Consider the following 19,901-nt stretch of genomic DNA (forward strand, 5'->3'; position numbering starts at 1 on the left):
CAGATAAGTCACAAGGGCCTGACGGAATATTCCCCAGGCTGCTCCGTGAAGCGAGGGAGGAGATTGCTGAACCATTGGCTAGGATCTTTGACTCCTCGTTGTCCATGGGAATGGTACTGGAGGATTGGAGGACGGCAACCGTTGTCCCCTTATTCAAAAAAGGAAGTAGGGATAGTCCAGGGAATTATAGACCAGTGAGCCTTACATCTGTGGTGGGCAAGCTGTTAGAAAGGATTCTAAGAGATAGGATCTATGGGCATTTAGAGAATCATGGTCTGATCAGGGACAGCCAGCATGGCTTTGTGAAGGGCAGATCATGTCTCTCAAGCCTGATAGGGTTCTTTGAGGAAGTGACCATGAAGATTGATGAGGGTAGTGTAGTAGATGTGATCCACATGGATTTTAGTAAGGCATTTGACAAGGTTCCACATGGTAGGCTTCTTCAGAAGGTCAGAGGGCATGGGATCCAGGGAGGCTTGGCCGTGTGGATTCAGAATTGGCTTGCCTGTAGAAAGCAGAGGGTTGTGGTGGAGGGAGCGCATTCAGATTGGAGGGCTGTGACTAGTGGTGTCTCACAAGGATTGGTTCTGGGACCTCTGCTTTTCGTGATTTTTATTAATGACTTGGATGAGGGGGTAGAAGGGTGGATTGGCAAGTTTGCAGACAACACAAAGGTTGGTGGTGTTGTGGATAGTGTGGAGGACTGTCGAAGATTGCAGAGGGACATTGATAGGATGCGGAGCTGGGTGGCAGATGGAGTTCAATCCGGAGAAGTGTGAGGTGGTACACTTTGGAAGGACAAACTCCAAGGCGGAGTACAAAGTTAATGGCAGGATTCTGGGTAGTGTGGAGGAGCAGAGGGATCTGGGGGTTCATATCCACAGATCCCTGAAAGTTGCCTCACAGGTGGATAGGGTAGTTAAGAAAGCTTATGGAATGTTAGCATTCATAAATCATGGGATCGAGTTTAAGAGCCACGAGGTAATGATGCAGCTGTACAAAACTCTGGTTACACCACACTTAGAGTACTGTGTCCAGTTCTGGTCACCTCATTATAGGAAGGATGCAGAAGCATTGGAAAGGGTGCAGAGGAGATTTTACCAGGATGCTGCCTGGTTTAGAGAGTATGCATTATGAGGAGAGACTAAGGGAGCTAGGGCTTTACTCTTTGGAGAGAAGGAGGATGAGGGGAGACATGATAGAGGTATACAAAATATTAAGCGGAATAGGTAGAGTAGACAGCCAGCGCCTTTTTCCCAGGGCACCAATGCTCAATACAAGAGGGCATGGCTTTAAAGTAATGGGTGGGAAGTTCAAGGGAGATATCAGAGGGAAGTTTTTTTACCCAGAGAGTGGTTGGGGCATGGAATGTACTGTCTGGGGTGGTGGTGGAGGCAGATACATTGGTCAAATTCAAGATATTGCTAGATAAGCATATGAAGGAATTTAAAAAAGAGGGATATGTGGGAGGAAGGGGTTAGATAGTCTTAGGCGAGGTTTAAAGGTTGGCACAACATTGTGGGCCGAAGGGCCTGTATTGTGCTGTACTGTTTTATGGAAAAGTGGTATGACATTTAGATATCCGGAGAGTGGACTGATGAACCCTGTGTGAACTTCTTGCATTTCAGTGCAGCAATGTGTGTTGCTCCTCTTCTCAAGCTTCATCCAAAGAAGCTCTCTGCCCTTCAGCTCCTCTCCAACTTTTGCTACTGTGCAAATGTTGTGACCAATGGAGCACTATGTCGCAGTTGTTAAAACCCTAAGCAGTTCTTGATGGACGTTGTCTCAGCTGTCCAGCCACTTGAAACAAATCTTTGGGAACTTATTCCAGTCATTGGATGACTTTGTTTGTACCACCTCAGGATCTCACTGGTTGGATATAGTGTCAAAGAATATTCTTTGTGCCCAAGCAGTAAGCCCATAAACCTGCTTAGAAGTGCAAAATGATCAGGGAGAAATTGGCTGCAGGATGAAATAACCTGGGTAGTTTTTTTGGCAATGTTGCACACACCTGCAGAGATATCTTTAGACCTTGGCTACTGAGTTGAGTGGCAGCAGTATAACTTTCAATTATACTAAAACTATCTACTACCACATGATATGATACTTAGATTCTGCTCCATCACTGTTTATCAGGCATGTTGACAAAGCTTGGTATTGGTATTGGTTTATTATTGTCACATATACTGAAATACAATGAAAAGCTTTTGCTTTATGCTACCATCCAGACAGATCATTCCATACGTAATTACATCGAAGTAGTATAAAGAAGTCAGAATGCAGAATATAGTGTTGCAGTTACAGAGAAAATGCAGTGCAGGTAGACAATCTATTGACTGCATGTCCCAAGTGGAGGTTATGACCTCCTACTAGCTGCTTCTTAACTGATTCCCCTCTCCTCTGTCCAGATACAGATATGTTAAAATAGGTGACTGTGGAAAGTTGCAAAGTGGAATAAACTATAAATCTCCAAGGGTTGCAAAGTGCACAGCAAAGTTTATAGATTGGAACAAAACTTTCTCCAGAGCTTTCTAAATGGCCTCCCAATATAACGTCACAAAGCCACTCCTAAATGCACCTATAAAACTGGAATATTTTTCTGGAATATTATTGCTGGATTTGCCTGTCAATTTCTTTGCCCCATCCACAATGTTCTCATCTTGGTTTCACTGGCAAATTCCAAGACACTCTGGAAATGCATGCACAGTGTACTTAAGTCCCAAACTCCTTTTAATAATCTCAGTGGGATTTTGCAGAAATCAACAGGTTGGTTTATCTTGCACTGTCGCTTGTAACAACAATCATGAGCCCAAACTCATTGGCTAAAAGTGGTTAAAATATCCCCAGATGGACATGAAGCCTGCATTCAATGGACTATACTCTGTGGTCAACAACCTTGAGACAGGATACCCTGAGGCCCTCTTCATTATTGCAGGTGACTCCAACCAGGCCAATCTCAAGAGTGTGTTACCAAATTACTACCAGCACATCTCCTGTCCCACCAGGGGCCCTAACACCCTTGAGCATTGCTATACAACCATCAAAGATGCCTTCTGAGCCACACCTCGCCCTCACTTGGGTAAATCAGATGATCAGGTTGTGCTTCTCCTCCCTGCATACAAATGGAAACTGAAACGGGAGTTTCCGGTACAGAGAATCATGTAGTGTTGATCTGAGGAAATAGATGAGCTTCTACACGACTGCTTTGAGTCAGTGCACTGGTCCATGCTCAAAGACTCAAGCTGCCAGCCTTGATGAGTATGTCACCACCATCACGGACATTATCAGCAAGTATGTTGAGGACTGTGTACCAAAGGGTTCAATACAGGTGTTCCCAAACTGGAAACCATGGATGAACCAGGAGATCCACTCCTTACTAAAGTCGAGGATGGCTGCATTCCAATCAGGTGACCATGACCTTTACAAGAAATAGAGCTATGACCTCTGTAAAGCTATTAGGAATGTCAAAAGACAATACCGGTTCAAAGTCAAGTCCCAGACCAGCTGTCAGTTGTGCCAGGGCTTGCATGCTATAACAGGCTACAAAACGAAGTCAGGCAGTGCAGTCAACAACAGCACATCTCTTCCTGATGAGCTTAACGCAGTCTGTGCAAGTCTTGAACAGAAGGGGTGGATTGTCATCACCCACCCTGACAGCCTCCAATGCAGCTGAACCCGTGGTCACCGTCGGGGATGTAAGATCAGTCTACTGGAGAGTGAACCTGAGGAAAGCAACTGGCCTGGATGATGTCCCTGGCCATGTCCTCAGATATTGTGCTGATCAGCTGGCGGGGGTATTTGCAGACATATTTAACCTATCCCTGCTTCAATCTGAGGTTCCCACCTGTTTTAAGACGACCTCTATCATCCTGGTACCTAAGAAAAACAAGGTAACATGCCCTAATGACTACTGACTGGTGGCTCTGACATCCACCATCATGAAGTGCTTCGAGAAGCTGGTCATGGCACACATTAACTCCAGCCTCTCGGAAAACCTCGACTCACTGCAATTCGCCTACCACCGAAACAGGTCTACAGTGGGCGCCATTTCCCAGGCCCTACACTCATCTCTGGAGCATCTGGACAGTAAAAACACCTACGTTAGACTATTGTTTATTGATTACAACTCCGTCTTCAATACTATAATTCCAAGCAAACTCATCACCAAACTCCAAAACCTGGGACTCAACATCTCCCTCTGCAACTGGATCCTTGACTTTCTGACCAACAGACTGCAATCAGTGAGGATAGGCAGCAACACCTCTAGCATGATTATTGTCAACACTGGTGCCGCACAAGGCTCTGTCCTCAACCCTCTACTCCCTATATACTCATGACTACATGGCCAGATTCTGCTCTAACTCCATCTACAAGTTTGCAGATGATACACCATAGTAGGGCGAATATCAATTAACGATGAGCAGGAGTACATGAAGGAGATAGAGAGCTCAGTGACATGGTGTCATGACAACAACCTTTCCCTCAATGTCAGCAAAACAAAAGACCTGGTCATTGACTTCAGGAAAGGGGACAGTGAACATGCATCTGTCCACATCAATGGTGCTGAGGTCGAGATCAATGGTCTGCATCAATGGTGCTTTCATCAATGCACCATAGAAAACATTCTACCTGGATGCATCCTGGCTTGGTATGGCAACTGCTCCGCCCGGGACCATGAGAAACTGCAGAGACTTGTGGACACAGCACATCACGGAAAACAGCCTCCCCTCCATGGACTCTGTCTATACCTCTCGCTGCCTTGGTGAAGCAGTCAGCATAATCAAAGACCCCACCCACCTGGGTCATTCTCTCTTCTCCCCTCTGGCAGAAGATACAGGAGTCTGAGTGCACATACCACCAGGCTCAAGGACAGCTTCTATCCCACTGTGATAAGACTATTGAACAGTTCCCTTATACGATAAGATGGACTCTTGACCTCACAATCTACCTTGTTGTGACCTTGCACCTTATTGCCTACCTGCAATGCACTTCCCTGTAGCTGTGACACTTTACTCTGTATTCTGTTATTGTTTTTACCCTGTACTACCTCAATGCACTGTGTAATGAATTGATCGGTATGAACGGTATGCAAGACAAGTTTTTCAATGTACCGCGATACAAGTGACAATAAGAAACCAATACCAATGCCAATATCATTCCTTCCTTTGTTGATTTACCTTGGCTCCCTATCCACCAATACCTCAAATTTAAACCTCCCATTGTTTTAATCCCTACAATACCTCACTTTTCTTTATGTGCAGCATTCTTCAACCCAAAAGTTTTCCAAGCACCTAGTGCTCCTCCAACTCTCGTGCATTTTCCACATCCTTTGCCCAATTTTTAGTGGCTGCATCTGCAACCTACTGGAACTAAACCCCGGAAATTTTCTTTTTAGGGCTGTGTCTCTATAAACTAGCTTTTAGTTACCTTCCCTAATACCTCTTTGGGTTTGGATCAATTTACATGTATTACACTTCTTCAAAGCACATTGGTAATTTGTTTTTTTATTGTCACATGTACCAAGATAAAGTGATAAGCTTTTGTTTGCATGCCATCCAGACGGATCCTTCTGTACATAAGTACAACGAGGTTGTACAAAAAGAAAAAAACAGAATGCAGAATATAGTGAAGATTCGGGACTTTCTACTATGTTAAAAGTATTTGAGTAAATTCAATCAGCAACAGAATATTGATGACATTTGATTATGTGTTTGTTGGCATCTCCTTTGGAATTATCTTGGTGAGTGTATGATTCTGAAGGAAGGTACCATCAAGTAATCTGTGACAAAGGACATCAAAGGCAGCTAGTATAAGAAGTGCTCAACATACTAATCTAATTGATTGAAAGGATCTTGATCTTTGCATCAATAAAATCACAAAAGCAAATAGGTTTCACAGAAGTTACATTCTATGACATCTTGGGCCAGTAAATTTACATTGGTCTTACTGTTGACTTGTACATTTTTAAAAAGTTATTCCTTTCAGGCTAGCACCAGTATCTGATATAGCATTTATGTACCAGTAATATATTTCCTTCAAGTCAACAGCGAAGACATCAAAGATAAAATGCTTAATTGACTTGTGATATCCTGTGGTAAGGAAAATGCAATAAAAATACAAGTCTTTCTTTGCCTCTTTTACCAATGAGGCAACTGTACCAAGAATAGCAAACACTGGAAATACTCAGCAGGCCAGGAAACATATATGGAGAGAGAAACAGATTTAACATTTCAGATCAATGATCTCTTATCAGAAATCAAAAAGTCATTGACCTGAAAGGTTAATTCCATTCTTCTTGCCTCAGATGCTGCCTGATCTGCTGAGTATTTCCAGTGAAAGGATAATGAGGGTAGTCAAGAATATGGAGTGAATACGCTGCCTTTTATCTCAGATTTCCTGTCCCTTCAGTTTTTTTTTGTTTTTATGTGCTATGAATAGCATATTTCAAGGTCAAATATTCCACGTGGATGAACTATTTGAAACTGCACTGATTTGTTAGTATTTTGAGGGCTGGCTTGAGGGCCAGTACATGTACATCTCATAGAAGACTAATAATCGTTACATCCTATAGCATTCAGCTACTATGACAAAACAAGATTTTAAGATCAGATTAATGTGAGGTTAGATCTCTGCAAAAGGATTACTGGGTCATGCTGTTCAGAGGTTTCAACTTCTACTTGCTAATGGGAATCATTTCCTGACAAATAGAAAAATCAGGGCATTGGTGAACATGAGTTTGTTTCAATTGGTACGTGGAATCTTTGTCTGCTAGAATGGCTTCCCTTTTGGCATCCGGGATGTTAGATATGGGATGTAGTGTTGCTATCCCACAGAAGTTCGCACTGGAGAAAATAGGTTTGTATCACTGATCTATTTTTGCTCAATGACATGTTTGGAAAGATTTTAGTTATGAATCAGCTTCTCACTATTTAGAAAAGTAATTGGATGTTTTATGAATGCTTAGCATTCATTATATACCATTATATCAAATTTTGCAAGGCATCAAGATCTACTTGGGGAAACATATGAAGAAAGCTCACAGCAGAAAGGTTGAATATCAAATTACAGTAAATATATTTTGGAGTTGTTACAAAGTTGTAATTTTAAAATTTAGATTTTATTTAAACAACTCATGATTTTTTATATTTTTATAATTATGATGAGTTATGAATGTGCAAACTGTGACTTTTTGGAACGTGAACTTATGATTTAGATTTTTTTTCTCTATCACAAGTTTTGATAAAATATTTCAAGTAGCAATAAATGAGATTAATAGGTTTAGGAAGAATGAGCACCAACATTCAAAATATTTAAACCCAGAAATTAACAGCAGAATTTTCCCTAATTTTATGACTATCAGTTAAAATTTGCCAGTTGTTCAATGCTTATTTTGCTATAATTTTTGGAATCAACTCTCTTATATATTTGTTTTTGCTTTTAATGCAAATGCTAGAACATTTCATTCAGGGAGATAGAAATTAGCAGTTTCGAGGAAGTAGTACATGGTTTGCTAGGATGAATCCATTGTCAGATATTTTGGAGGAATCATTTGATGTGTTGTAATTGGTAATTGGTTTATTATTGCCACAGTGAAAAACTTTGTCTTGCACGCCATCCAGACAGATCATTCCAACCATAAGTACATCAAGGTAGTACAAAGGGAGAAGCGAAAATGGAATGCAGAATATAGTGTAACAGTTACCGAGAAAGTGTTGTGTAGGTAGACAAATAAGGTTCAAGGGCCATGATGAGGTAGGTTGAGAGATCAAAACTTCATCTTTATCGTACAAGAGGTTCGTTCAAGAATCACATAACAGCAGGATGGAAACTGTCCTTGAGCCTGGCGGTGCATGTTTTCAAGCTTTTGTATCTTCTGCCTGATGGAAGGGGGGAGAAGAGAGAATGACCAGGGTGGGAGGGGTCTTTGATTATGTTGGATGCTTTCCTGAGGCAGTGTGAAGTGTACACAGAATCAATGGAGGGGAATCTTATTTCCCTGATAGACTAGACTGTGTTCACAACTCTCTGCACTTTCTTAGGGTTTTGGGCAAAGCAGTTGCCATACCAAGCTGTGGTGCATCTGGATAAAATGTTCTCTATGATGCATCTATAGGAAATGGTGAGGGTCCTCAGACACATGCCAAATTTCCTTCGCTTCTGAGGAAGTACAGGTGCTGGTGAGCTTTCTTGGTCATAATGTTTACTTAGTGGGACCAGGACAAACTATTGGTGATGTTTACACCTAGGAACTTGAAGCTCTTAACCATCTCCACCTCAGCACCATTGATACATGCAGGGGTATGTACTCCACCCTGCTTTCTGGTGTCAATGACCAGCTCTTTTGTTTTGCTGACATTGAGGGAAAGACTGTTGTCTTGACACCATGGCACTAGGCTCTGTATCTCCTTTTCTATACTCTGTCTCATTGTTGTTTGAGATCTAGCCCACTATGGTGGTGTCATCTGCGAACTTGTAGATGGACTTGGAGCAGAATATAAAGGGAGTAAAGTAAGGGACTGAGGGCACCAGTGTTGAGGATAATCATGGCAGAGGTGTTGTTGCCTATCCTTCTGTTGGTCAAGAAGTCAAGAATCCAGTTGCAGAAGGATGTACTGACTCCTTGATCTAGGAGTTTGGTGATGAGATGTCAAGTGAAGAACCAAATAGAGCCATCCAAAGATTCATAAAGATGCATTGAAAAGGATGCAAGGTTCAGAGAATAACTTAAAAAGTAGGAAAGTAACTTGAAGGAAAAGAATAGGGACAGAGTTCATTTCAGTCTCAGGATCAGATGACATTTTAATGCAATATCTTGTTTGGAAGTTCGTGAAATACAAGTACTAGTTGGGACACCCTTTTCAGTAAAGCCTCCAGTCTTCAGATTTATTTTGGCTGCTCAGCAGACATAAAAGATCCTGTAACACTGTTAGGCAGTAAGTTTTTCTGTCATGGTTGATGTTTACCTCTCTGCAAGCGATTTAAGTATCTGTTCAGCAATTGTTTTTTTTAGCATAATATTGCACCTTAAAACAAGTTCTTGGGTTGTCTGTTAAAGTTTTCCGTTTCATTGTAAAGTTATTGTATATTTTCTTCATTTATATATTATTTATTTTATTGTTAAGGTAATTGATTTGACGTAGCTTACTTGAGCCTGATTTTGTGAGTTTGATGTCATTTCCTTGTTGGAAAACTAATTAGTCATTTTTACAAAGTTAGATGTATTAATTTCTATCATGATGTTTTTTTTGCCTCATTCCCCATCTGCAATGCAGGTATACTTTTATTGCTGAAATATTTTGTTAGATTTTTTGTGTAAAGATTGTGTTTATTTTGAGGTGCCTTGGCATTTAGTTTTTCTTTTAAACACTAAAACAGTTTCTTTATCCTCCATAATCCATCATTGTTGACCTTCTCCACAGTGGAAAGATGCATGTGTGTAATGCAGTCAGGAACTCAGATGGTCAAATTAAAGAATGGAAGCAAAGGCTTGGTTCGCCTTTTCTACTTAGATGAACACAGGACATGCATTCGATGGCGTCCATCGAGGAAAAATGAAAAGGCAAAAAGTATGCATATTTACTTCTGCTTTCCAATTATTTTGTATTAAAAACATAAACATAGAACTATATGTTATCACTTTTACACTTGTGGAATATATTACTGGAGCTGGATGGAACAGTGGTGTAGCAAGTAATGCTGCTGCTGCACATTCTACAACGCAAGTTCAATCCTAACTTAAGGTGCTGTCTGTGTGGAGTTTGCATGTTCTTCCTGTGACCAGCTGGGTTTCTTCCAGGTTCTCCAGTTTCCTCCCACATCCCAGAAACTGGTAGATTATTTGGCTATCATAATTTGTCTGTGATATAGATGCGTGGCAGAAGAATCGGGGCAGTTGATGGGCACATGAGAGAGAGTAGGCTGCAAGGAAATAAGTGCAGGAATGGCAATGATGGGAATGTTCTGAGAGCTGACATGGGCTTGATGGGCCAAATGGCAACTTTTTATTGTAATTTGTCTTATGAGCAAATTAGTTGCTAACTGTATCAAAATTCATTCAACGAACTAAAAAAGTACTGATGAAGAGAAAGTGCATGGTAAGATTTATATTATTCAGAATCTAATTTAGTACTTAAAATGAACTTGTTTGTTGAATAACTTTGCCATTGATGTGGAAGAAATACAACAGCAGTGCAAATAGCATATTCCAGAAGAGCATAAATCCTGGGATTAAAAAAAATAAATGTAATTAATCTTCCAAGTTAAGTTTCCACAGATTAAGTACTAATGCTTTTTTGCCTTGTAATAACACACCACTATCTTGATGTCCAGCACTTGCACCTGAGCACAAAATCAAGCTGTTTTAAAGCTCATAAGACAAGTTAAAATAAATAGATGAAAACTGTAAAATAAAAGAAAATGATATACAGAAATTAATGTATCCACATGAAAATGACTTGCAACTTTTTTTCTCTCCCCAGTTACCATTGATTCCATTTGTAAAGTTTTAGAGTGGAGCCAATCTACAAACTTTTATCGACGTGCTGAAGGGAGCTTTGATCCAAGCTGCTGCTTCAGCATTTACCATGGAAGTCATATGGAGACACTGGACTTAGTAACTTCCAACTCTGAGGATGCACGCACTTGGATAACAGGGCTAAAATACCTAATGGCGGGAATCAAAGATGAGGATTTGCTTGCAAAAAGACTGAGGACGCATGATCAATATCCTTTGTTTTTGTGACACATACCACAAAACAGTATTTGTCTTAATTCAGTAAAACAGAATGGAAATTAGTTGGGTTTAAATTGTACTACTTTACAAGTTACCAATTCACTTTCCCGTTTTTTTTGTTCTATAGTAAATTTAAACTTGTAACCTCAAAGTTGCAATACAGTGCCATAACTATTATGTTATTATGCCCACATCATATTGGCTTCTATATTTATATGTATTTAAATATGTTCCAATGAGTTTCACCACAATTTGTTGCATAGCTAATATTCTTAAAATGTATTTACTTTATCACGATAGTAACAGTCTAAAATTAATTGGTCTTATCAATTTTACTGTAGCTTTCTGGAAAATGATACATATAAAAATTAAGATAATTGTAATGTACTGACTTCCACTGCAGTTTCATTTTTCTTTAATTTCCTTTTCAAATGGATGAAACAGATGTTTGAAGAAGCTGATAGGAATGGGGATGGCTTGCTCTGCATTGAGGAAATCTATCAACTGATGCATAAATTAAATGTGAATCTGCCTCGCAGAAAAATCAGGCAGATGTTTCAAGTTAGTTACTTCAACAAATCTGCCTTAAGCTGATCAATATAGTTTGTTTTCTAATTCCTTAACTTCCCTTTAGAATTAAGTATTCACTTCCTTGAAGTGATTTGAGGTGTTTGAATTTAATAACATTAAATTAAGTATATTTTCTGTAATCTTTAATGATGGATGTGATATCGAGATACTTGGAAAGTAACAAGATTGAGCAGAATCGACATGGATTTATGAAAGGGTAGTCATTTTGACTGATTTATTGTAGTTCTTTGAGGATGAATCCGGCAGATTAGATGGGGGGCGGGGAGGGGTGGGGGGGAGCGTGGGATAGAATCAGTCCACATTGTAAAATTCTGATAATCTGGCACGCTCAGGACTTGTGTGGTACCAGACTGGCAGATTCCCAGAATATTGGATGTTATTTCCTATTAAGACTCCAAACTGGTTTTATTTAGTTTTAAATTGTTGCACAGTGTTATAATAAACTCTACAGTGAACTGGTAGGTTTCGGGGAAGTACTAGAACTAGAAACGTATTTTCTTGAGGAGACCAAAATGCATAGAAGATACCCTCTTTACCTGACCCTTTTATTTCATGTTCTAACTTCTGTCTTTGGCTGCTGCACCGTTTCAGCAAGCTCATATGTTTCAAATTTTCCAAGGATACTTTTTAGCACTGTAGTTTGGACATTGACTACAGTCGTTTCAGACCATTTATATCCTACATCTTGTTTAGGTGCTGTTTCTGGGTACAGGTTTGTTCATATTATGGTAAGAGGAAATAAATTCATCATCTGAAGCATAAAGAAACTGATTAGACAATAAACCACCATCCCCACATCCCTGAGCTTAATTCAGAGAAAAGGTAGGATGTGATTTCAGGAATATGTGAATGGCATCTTATTGTCTAAGCTGTTTCTTTTCTTCAGAAGCAGTGGATCTGCTGCATATTCCCAACAGACGTCCTGTACAGACTTTTCACTTTCTCAGTTATTTTGTCATACATTTTGTTCCAACTTATTTTGTCATACAATTTTATTTATTTTATTTCCTTTCCTTGTCTCCTTGAATGAACTTTTGCATAATATTCCTATATTGTGCAGTTTTCAGATCTCATCTTCATTTTTTCTTCTCTGCATATTCTACACAGAAAGCTTAGTAAAATTTTAGAACATCTGTACTTAACAGTGCTCTGCTTAATCTGAAAAGTGTACAAATGATTTTTTTTAATGATCAAATTATTTCACAGTTTGTCTTTTTAAAAAATTTTTTTAAAATTTTATTTACAGCGTGGTAACAGGCCCTTCTGGCCCAACGAGTCTGCGCCGCCCATTTTAAACCCAAATTAACCTACCTGTATGTCTTTTGGAATGTGGGAGGAAAACGGAGCACCTGGAGGAAACCCACGCAGACACGGGAGAACGTACAAACTCCTTACAGACAGCAACGGGAATCGAACCCCGATTGCTGGCGCTGTAATAGCGTCGCGCTAACCACTACGCTACTGTGCCACCCCAAAGTGTCTGTTAAGTGTTTCCAGAGTAGAATCTAGGGTAAAGAGATGCCCTATTTTACTGTTGTTTTGCAGTTAAGTTCTGTATTAACTTGTACACTGAAACAAACTAAATAGCTGGATGGAGCAGCTCTTTGCATGGCTGCGCAATAGACCACAGATTATGGAGCATGAGTAGATAAACTTGTTCTACCAGAAGCCACCTTACCTTGGGCTGAAGGAGAGGCACTTATACGGTGATGTGTACATCTAAACCACTTGTAGTTTGTTTGGTCTAGAAATTGTAATAGAGATGATTCTGTAAACTGTTTTAAAGCTGATGGAGAACAATACTCCATAAAATGTCATTAATGTTTATTTGGTTACAAGTGTAATTATTTTTAAATAAATATATTGAGCTGGAGACTGCTTGACTAGGACTGCTCCAGTAATTGCCCTCTTGCACTTAATGTTTCCAGAGCTACACATTTTCTGAAGTCCTCCAGACCTACCTGCTCTAGCCATTCTTCAACATAGAGCAGTGTCTGGGCCTCTGTTGAGAGATTTAAAAATAGAATAGATTTAAATATTTTTTTAAAAATTAAAAATAGATGAAAAAATACTTAGCTTTACTTAAAATAGATGTAAGTGAGAGAAATTAATTAAAGACAACAAGATGAAATAAAATAATAAAATAAATGAAATCACCTACTTGAAATCACTCTTTAAATCCAGGTCAGTGACCCCATAAGTTAGCAAGGCTGTGCTCCACTCTTGAACTCAGTTCAGACTCCAACATCAGAGTGGGAAGTCAGATGCACTGTTGTCTGAGCTCTTGTATTTCCCTTACTTCTGCATTGTATTGTACAGGTGCAATCTGCCTCACTATGTTCGCTAGGTAGATCCCCAGAAACTTTGTTTTTGTTCATGATTGAGTACAATTTTACTGATGTTTACAGTACGTCTATTATTGCAAAGTGAATTTGATCAAAATGTCCCCTCTCTGATTCTTCTAATCATCCTGAAATTGAAGATTAAAAAGTCTGCCTATAATTCAGTATTCTCTTTTGAAGTTCCAATTACCGAAGAACTGGAGTTTGATTTTAATCATTGGACAGATTAAGCGGAAACTTAAATTCAATGGAATATAGAATTCTATGTGACCTTACAGAAATTAAGACTAAGCTTCAGTATATTAAAAAAATTTAAATCAATCATGAGAGGAGGATTATTACTGCATGCATATATTGCTTTGTGTATTTATCTTAACTTTAAATGAAACATTGAATGAAGACTATTAGGTATATTTTTTTCTTCAATTTTTAAATGTTAGGGCTGTTTTAAGTATGCTGTCTGGAAACGTGGATGAAAGTAAAATATTAAGGGAACCAAATGAGCTTTTTATTTGTGTAGGTTTGTCTCTGCAAAATTATTTACAGTCGCATACAATATACCATATACAAAATGGGGGCGGCACGGTAGCGTAGCAGTTAGCGCGATGCTATGACAGCGCCAGTGATTGGGCTTCGATTCCCGTCGCTGTCTGTAAGGTGCTTGTACGTTCTGCCGTGTCTGCATGGGTTTCCTCCGGGTGCTCCGGTTTCCTCCCACATTCCGAAGACGTATGGGTAGGTTAATATGGGTTTAAAATGGGTGGTGCAGACTCGTTGGGCCGGAAGGGCCTGTTACCACGCTGTAAATAAAATTTTTAAAAAAACAATAGGAAGTTTCAATTACTACTTTGTTTTTAAACATCATTATTTAATGCATTATTGGAAGCTACATAACAAAGCTATTACCTTTTTTGCTAAGTGCCTCTGTGAAGGGAAAAATAGCTATCTGCTGGGACCGATTTAATGGTTTCATGGTTAGCTATGATCTAAAGAAGTTCAAAGGCTCTGAATAGCCTGTTATAATTATTCAATAAAGAATATACAGTGTTTACACGGAAAACATGAAACAATAAATTGCAAAGGAAAATGTTGAATGCACTGAATTAAAGTCTATTTCCAATGGGACACATGTAATGGTTCAGTGATTATGTTTTGTGGAGTTATTACAGGATCCATGCCTCCTGTCTGCTGACATTACAACTTTTAACTCCGCTGTTCTTTGGGGTCCAGTGGTGCTGGCCATTCTTAAAAGCAATTTTGAGTGTAGGTTTGTTCTCATGCTACCAATAGCTAACATCTTATACCTAGAATACTGCAAATGGACATGGACAAGTTAAATGAGGGACCAAGATTGTGACAGATGGAATATAATGTGAACCTGTCCACTGCAGCATGCAAAATAAGAAAAAAGAAGTACATTTCATCTTAAAAGATGTGAGAGACTTGGAAATATTGGCATTAATATAGAGTTTATCAATTAAAGAATGTTAACGTGAATATAGAGTAAGCAACTGAAAAATCAGTGGTATTTGAGCCATTATTAAAAGAGATTAAAGTATAGAAATTGTGGGGACATGAGACTGCAGATGCTATAATCTGGAGCAGTAAACAAACTGCTGGAGGAACTCTGGTTCAAACAGCATCTGCGAAGGCAAATGGATAATTGACATTTTGGATTGATACCCAGCATTAGGACTGAGAGTTTAGAGGGGAGATGGCCACTGTAAAGAGCCGAGAAGGAGGGGTGAGGCAGTGGCTGGCAGGTGGAACCAGGTGAGGAAGGGAATAATGTGCAGATGGAGCCAGGTGAGGAGAGGGGAGAGATGGAGTTGGGAGACAGTTGGGTGTGTGATAGATAGAGACAGATGAGGAGAGAGAGGAAGAAAAAGGGGCAGATGAAGCCAGGTGGGGGAGGAGAGGATGGGGGTAAATACAGAACCTGAAAAATGAGGAAGCCTACCCTTAATGTACACCTGCACCTTCAGGTTTCCCTCCAAGTTGCACATCATCCTGATTTAGAAATATATTGCTGGCCCTTCATTGTCACTTGGTCTAAATTCTGGAACTCCCTATCCAACAACAATCTGGGAGTACCAATCAGCAATGATTCAAGGAGATGGCTGACTACCAGGTTCTCAAAGACAATTAGGGATGGGCAGTAAATGCTGGCCTGTCAGTGATGTTCCATTCTTGAAAAATGAACAAATAAAAAAAAAGATTTGCTACTACTGCTCAAAGACTTTTCTGTTGTGACCAGCTGAGATGAGATGGCCACAGAGGAACTAACATTCATTCAGTGGCATCTTGTGCCACAGAGCAGCATGTAATCTTCTGTTCCTTCTCTGGCAACAGAGAATGAAATGTTGTCAGTTTTAAGAACATAAGAAAGAAAAGCAGGAATAGGCCATGGAACCCATTGAGGTGAAATCTGGAACTCTTTTAAACACCTAAAGTCTTCTTTACCCCACATTTTTATGCTTTAAGGCATCCAGGTTCATTGGAGGTATCCCAATTGAATAGCTTCCTCTTACCCTAATGTTAGTGCTAGTGCCTCGTGAATGAAAGCCTCTTTCTTCTACACCGCTCTGAGCTGTGCTTTCAACTTTTGATTTGTTTAACCTTAAGAAAATTTGCCCATAATTCTTGGTTTACGAAATGCTATACCATAAGGATTGGTTCACTTCTGTTAATGTTTATAACTCTGTGTAAAGTGTTTACACATTTCACCATTAACAATTGTTAATGCGGCACATTCACATGCTTTCAATAGTTACTCACATGTACTTAATTTTCATTCATTGTTAAGGAAACTTTTCCATATGGAATATTCTCTAAAGCGATACCTAGCAGTTTTATAATTGATTTTGGATGTACTTGAGACTTAAATTATTTATAACATTGGGGAGGATGGTTCCAAGTTTCTGGTCTGGGTGTCATCAGGACACTGAGCACTTCCCACTTTAAGCATGTAGGGAGAAAAGCAAAGGAAAAGTGGTGGGATAAAGTGGTTAGTTTCTCCTGGTTGATTACCACAACTAATGACAGCAATACAGCAACTAGGTGATTTTAGATAGTTGTTGGATAATGTAGAAAATGGTGGAGGTTAAATTGTTGAGAAAAAGAACATATTATCCAGAATTATACTGATAAAAGAGAAATCTAAAAAATTGCATCCGTAAATTGAAATAACTTGGTCTTTGATACACCAGAGTATGGGAAGCCTTTTCCCTTAATTGTTTTCTCCTTGCCCCCACTCTCTCCCCCCAATTCCTGGCAGGAAGCTGACACAGGTGAAAATCAGGGCACATTAAGTCTTGAAGAGTTCTCTGTGTTCTATAAGATGATGTCTTTGCGACGGGATCTCTTCCTACTGGTGAAAGCTTACAGTAACAAGAAAGACCATCTAACTGTGGAAGAACTTGCTCACTTCCTCAAATCAGAACAAAAAGTAAGTAAATTAAACATTGTTGATATCTTTTGTGTTGTTGCCAATCAGAGCAATTATGAATTTTAGAACAACATGTGCATTTTAAAAATTTTTGGTTAACAACTCTAAAGTGAATTTTAAAAAATTGCCAGTCTGACTCAGGTTGCAGACGGCAACATGTCGTGGTAGGGTGATGGTTAACACTAGCTTCTATTTATGCATAGCCTTTAAGGTGGGGAATCATTGCATTGGCAGTACACAGGAGTGCTATCTAGTAAAGTTTATTGCATTAGAAAAATATTAAAGTTTGGGTTTAAGGAGAAGCTTAAAAGATGAAAGAGATGTTGAGAAATAGAGGGGCATTCAGAGGAAATTCTGGAGTGTTGGGCCAATTAAATCTCAAGGCACAGCCACCAGTGATGGAGCAATTAAATTTGGGGTTTATCAAAAGACCAGAATTAGAGGATATTTTAGTATTATGGGTCTGGATGAAATTTCAGAGATGGGAAAGTACAAATGATTGATAAACAATGATGAGAACTTGGTGTGAGTTAGGATGACAGTGGCATCTAAGTTCATTTGTATTTTTAATATAATAAACTTTAATGAAAAAGGTCAAATAGAATTATAAGGAATTCAATTCATATGTAATCAAGCCCTGGGTAAGAGATTTTGTCCATCACGTTGCATTTTTCTCATTAATGGTAAAATCATTTAAAAACACTAGATTCCTATTTATTCTTCACACAGATGTATAATGTGACAACAGAATATTGTATGGATATTATAAGAAAATTTGAAGTCTCCGAGGCAAACAAGCAACAAAATGTCTTGGGAGTCGAAGGTAATGGGAACAATAAATTTGTAAATGATTGTAGGTGGAAAATTTAATATGAATATTGAAACATTTGTACTGAATACATGGCAGTTACTGTCATATGGAATTTAGACAAGGTTACTTTCGTGATTTTAAAAAAGTTTGAGAAATACCCAGAAGGTCAGGAAGTATCTGCGATAAGGGAAACAGAATTAACATTTCAGATCAATGACTTTTCATCTGAATTTTGTAAGTTGAGCAATTTAGCAACATGATTATGGCATGCCCAATATAATGGAGTTGTGCTAGAATACAGCATTTTGAATTTTTCCATTCATATAAACGATCATTGTATATCAGTGGCTGGAATTCCCAAGTCCAAGTAAGTTGTCGGAGACTTTTGCTGTTAATATCCCTGGCTGTCTGGACCGTGATTCAGATTGGGTGAAGCTTTTCTAGAATTTACACACTGCTTAGGAAATCACCAGGATATCAAAATAAATTATGGTTCTATTTAACAAAAAAAATAATAATGATCTATCCAAGAAAATTAGTGAAATTCTAAATTATAGTATACCTGAGGCCTGATGCCAGCAGCAGAGTTGCTAATAGCCTGAGCATCAAATCCAAAGATTTGAGTTCAGATTTGAGTTCAATGAAACAGAGTTTGCTCAAATTGGGATTTCCTGGGATTTTTTGCACAGCAAAAAGAAAATCACTGTAATTTGCTCCTTGTGATTTTCTTTTTCCTTTATAATTGGTCTGAGTAAGAGTGAGATGGGAGGTGTAATGGAGCTAATTCCTGATCCAGTGACAATCTGTTAAACTTCATGGTAGTTTGGAGAAGATTATCTTTCCAGTTGTGCATTGACTTCTTTTATTTGAACTTTGGATTTGAAGTATTCCACCTTTAATCTGGTTTAATATTTGATCTAAATACTCTTCACAATTTCTGACTGATACTGCAGGTTCAAAACCCCATAATCAATTGAACTAGCATAAAGATATCAAAGAAAATAGTTTTACAGTTAAGGATTTTTTAAAAATGTGGTTAAGTACCAAAGTTCAGTAAAAACATGCTTCTGCTTGTACTGTTTTGGGTTATATTGCAACTTCAACATGCCACCAGCATACTGTTTTCTATGCAGTTGTATAAAGATCAGTAAGTAATTAATGATTTCTGTGGGCAGAGCTAATGGATGCAGAGTGCAAAAACAGTGCCATGTATATAAGAGAAATTTTTATTGTGAAGACAGATTTCTGTAGAATTTCCAGATCGCTGATAGATTAATCAGATTTGGTGTTTAGAATCTGAAGTGAAAAGAAATTGTAATATATAAATGGGTGTAGAGTAACTGAATAATCTTATTTTAACAATGCATTCCTTTTATTGTAATAATCATTACACTTCAAAAATGCCTTAATAGATGTGAAAAACTTTGCAGCATCCTGAGTTTCTGACTGGTACAATATAAATAAGTTACTTCTCAACATTTTTTTTCATTTAATAGTATTTTCTCGTTGACAATTATTTTAATTGAACACCTATGTTTTATTGAAGAATCCTATTTGTTCTTTAGCATTTTGGTGCATGTTGGGATAGAAGAAATGATAGCCATTTAAAAAAAATTAAAATAGTTTTACAATGAATCAAGAACATTAAGCAAAAACTTTAAGAAATATAAAGTGACAACAAGCATGAAGACTATTAAAGGATGCTGAGACTGAGATTGACTAGTTGATTTTTAAAAAGTAAACTGTGGTATTCTCTGGTCTTAGATTAGTTTGGAAGTTTACCTTTTTTTCGAGTGCTTGTACTTGGGATGACAAGTCTGCAGAAAAACAGAGCCAAATCAGGCCATGAAGGCAAAACTAGAAAACAAGTTGCATATCATTGCAAAGACCTCTTTAGACCATTTGGAATTGCATTCTGACATATTCAAATATACAGAACTGGGATTTTGATAGAGTATCATTTGACTTTACCTTGTC

At 38.6% G+C, this 19,901-nt stretch overlaps 1 protein-coding gene across 1 annotated transcript in view; it reads left to right on the plus strand.

The window, feature by feature from the left end:
- Positions 1-19,901, plus strand: part of plch1 (phospholipase C, eta 1) — a 78,153-nt gene that overhangs the window by 15,520 nt on the left and 42,732 nt on the right. Inside the window, exons 3-7 of the mRNA XM_052018492.1 lie at positions 9,420-9,566; positions 10,479-10,721; positions 11,163-11,293; positions 16,943-17,113; positions 17,843-17,936. Coding sequence (XP_051874452.1) covers positions 9,420-9,566; positions 10,479-10,721; positions 11,163-11,293; positions 16,943-17,113; positions 17,843-17,936 — 786 coding nt within the window. The remainder of the gene's footprint in view (positions 1-9,419; positions 9,567-10,478; positions 10,722-11,162; positions 11,294-16,942; positions 17,114-17,842; positions 17,937-19,901) is intronic.

The sequence above is a fragment of the Pristis pectinata genome, chromosome 6 (genome assembly GCF_009764475.1).
Source record: "Pristis pectinata isolate sPriPec2 chromosome 6, sPriPec2.1.pri, whole genome shotgun sequence".
NCBI lineage: Eukaryota > Metazoa > Chordata > Chondrichthyes > Rhinopristiformes > Pristidae > Pristis > Pristis pectinata.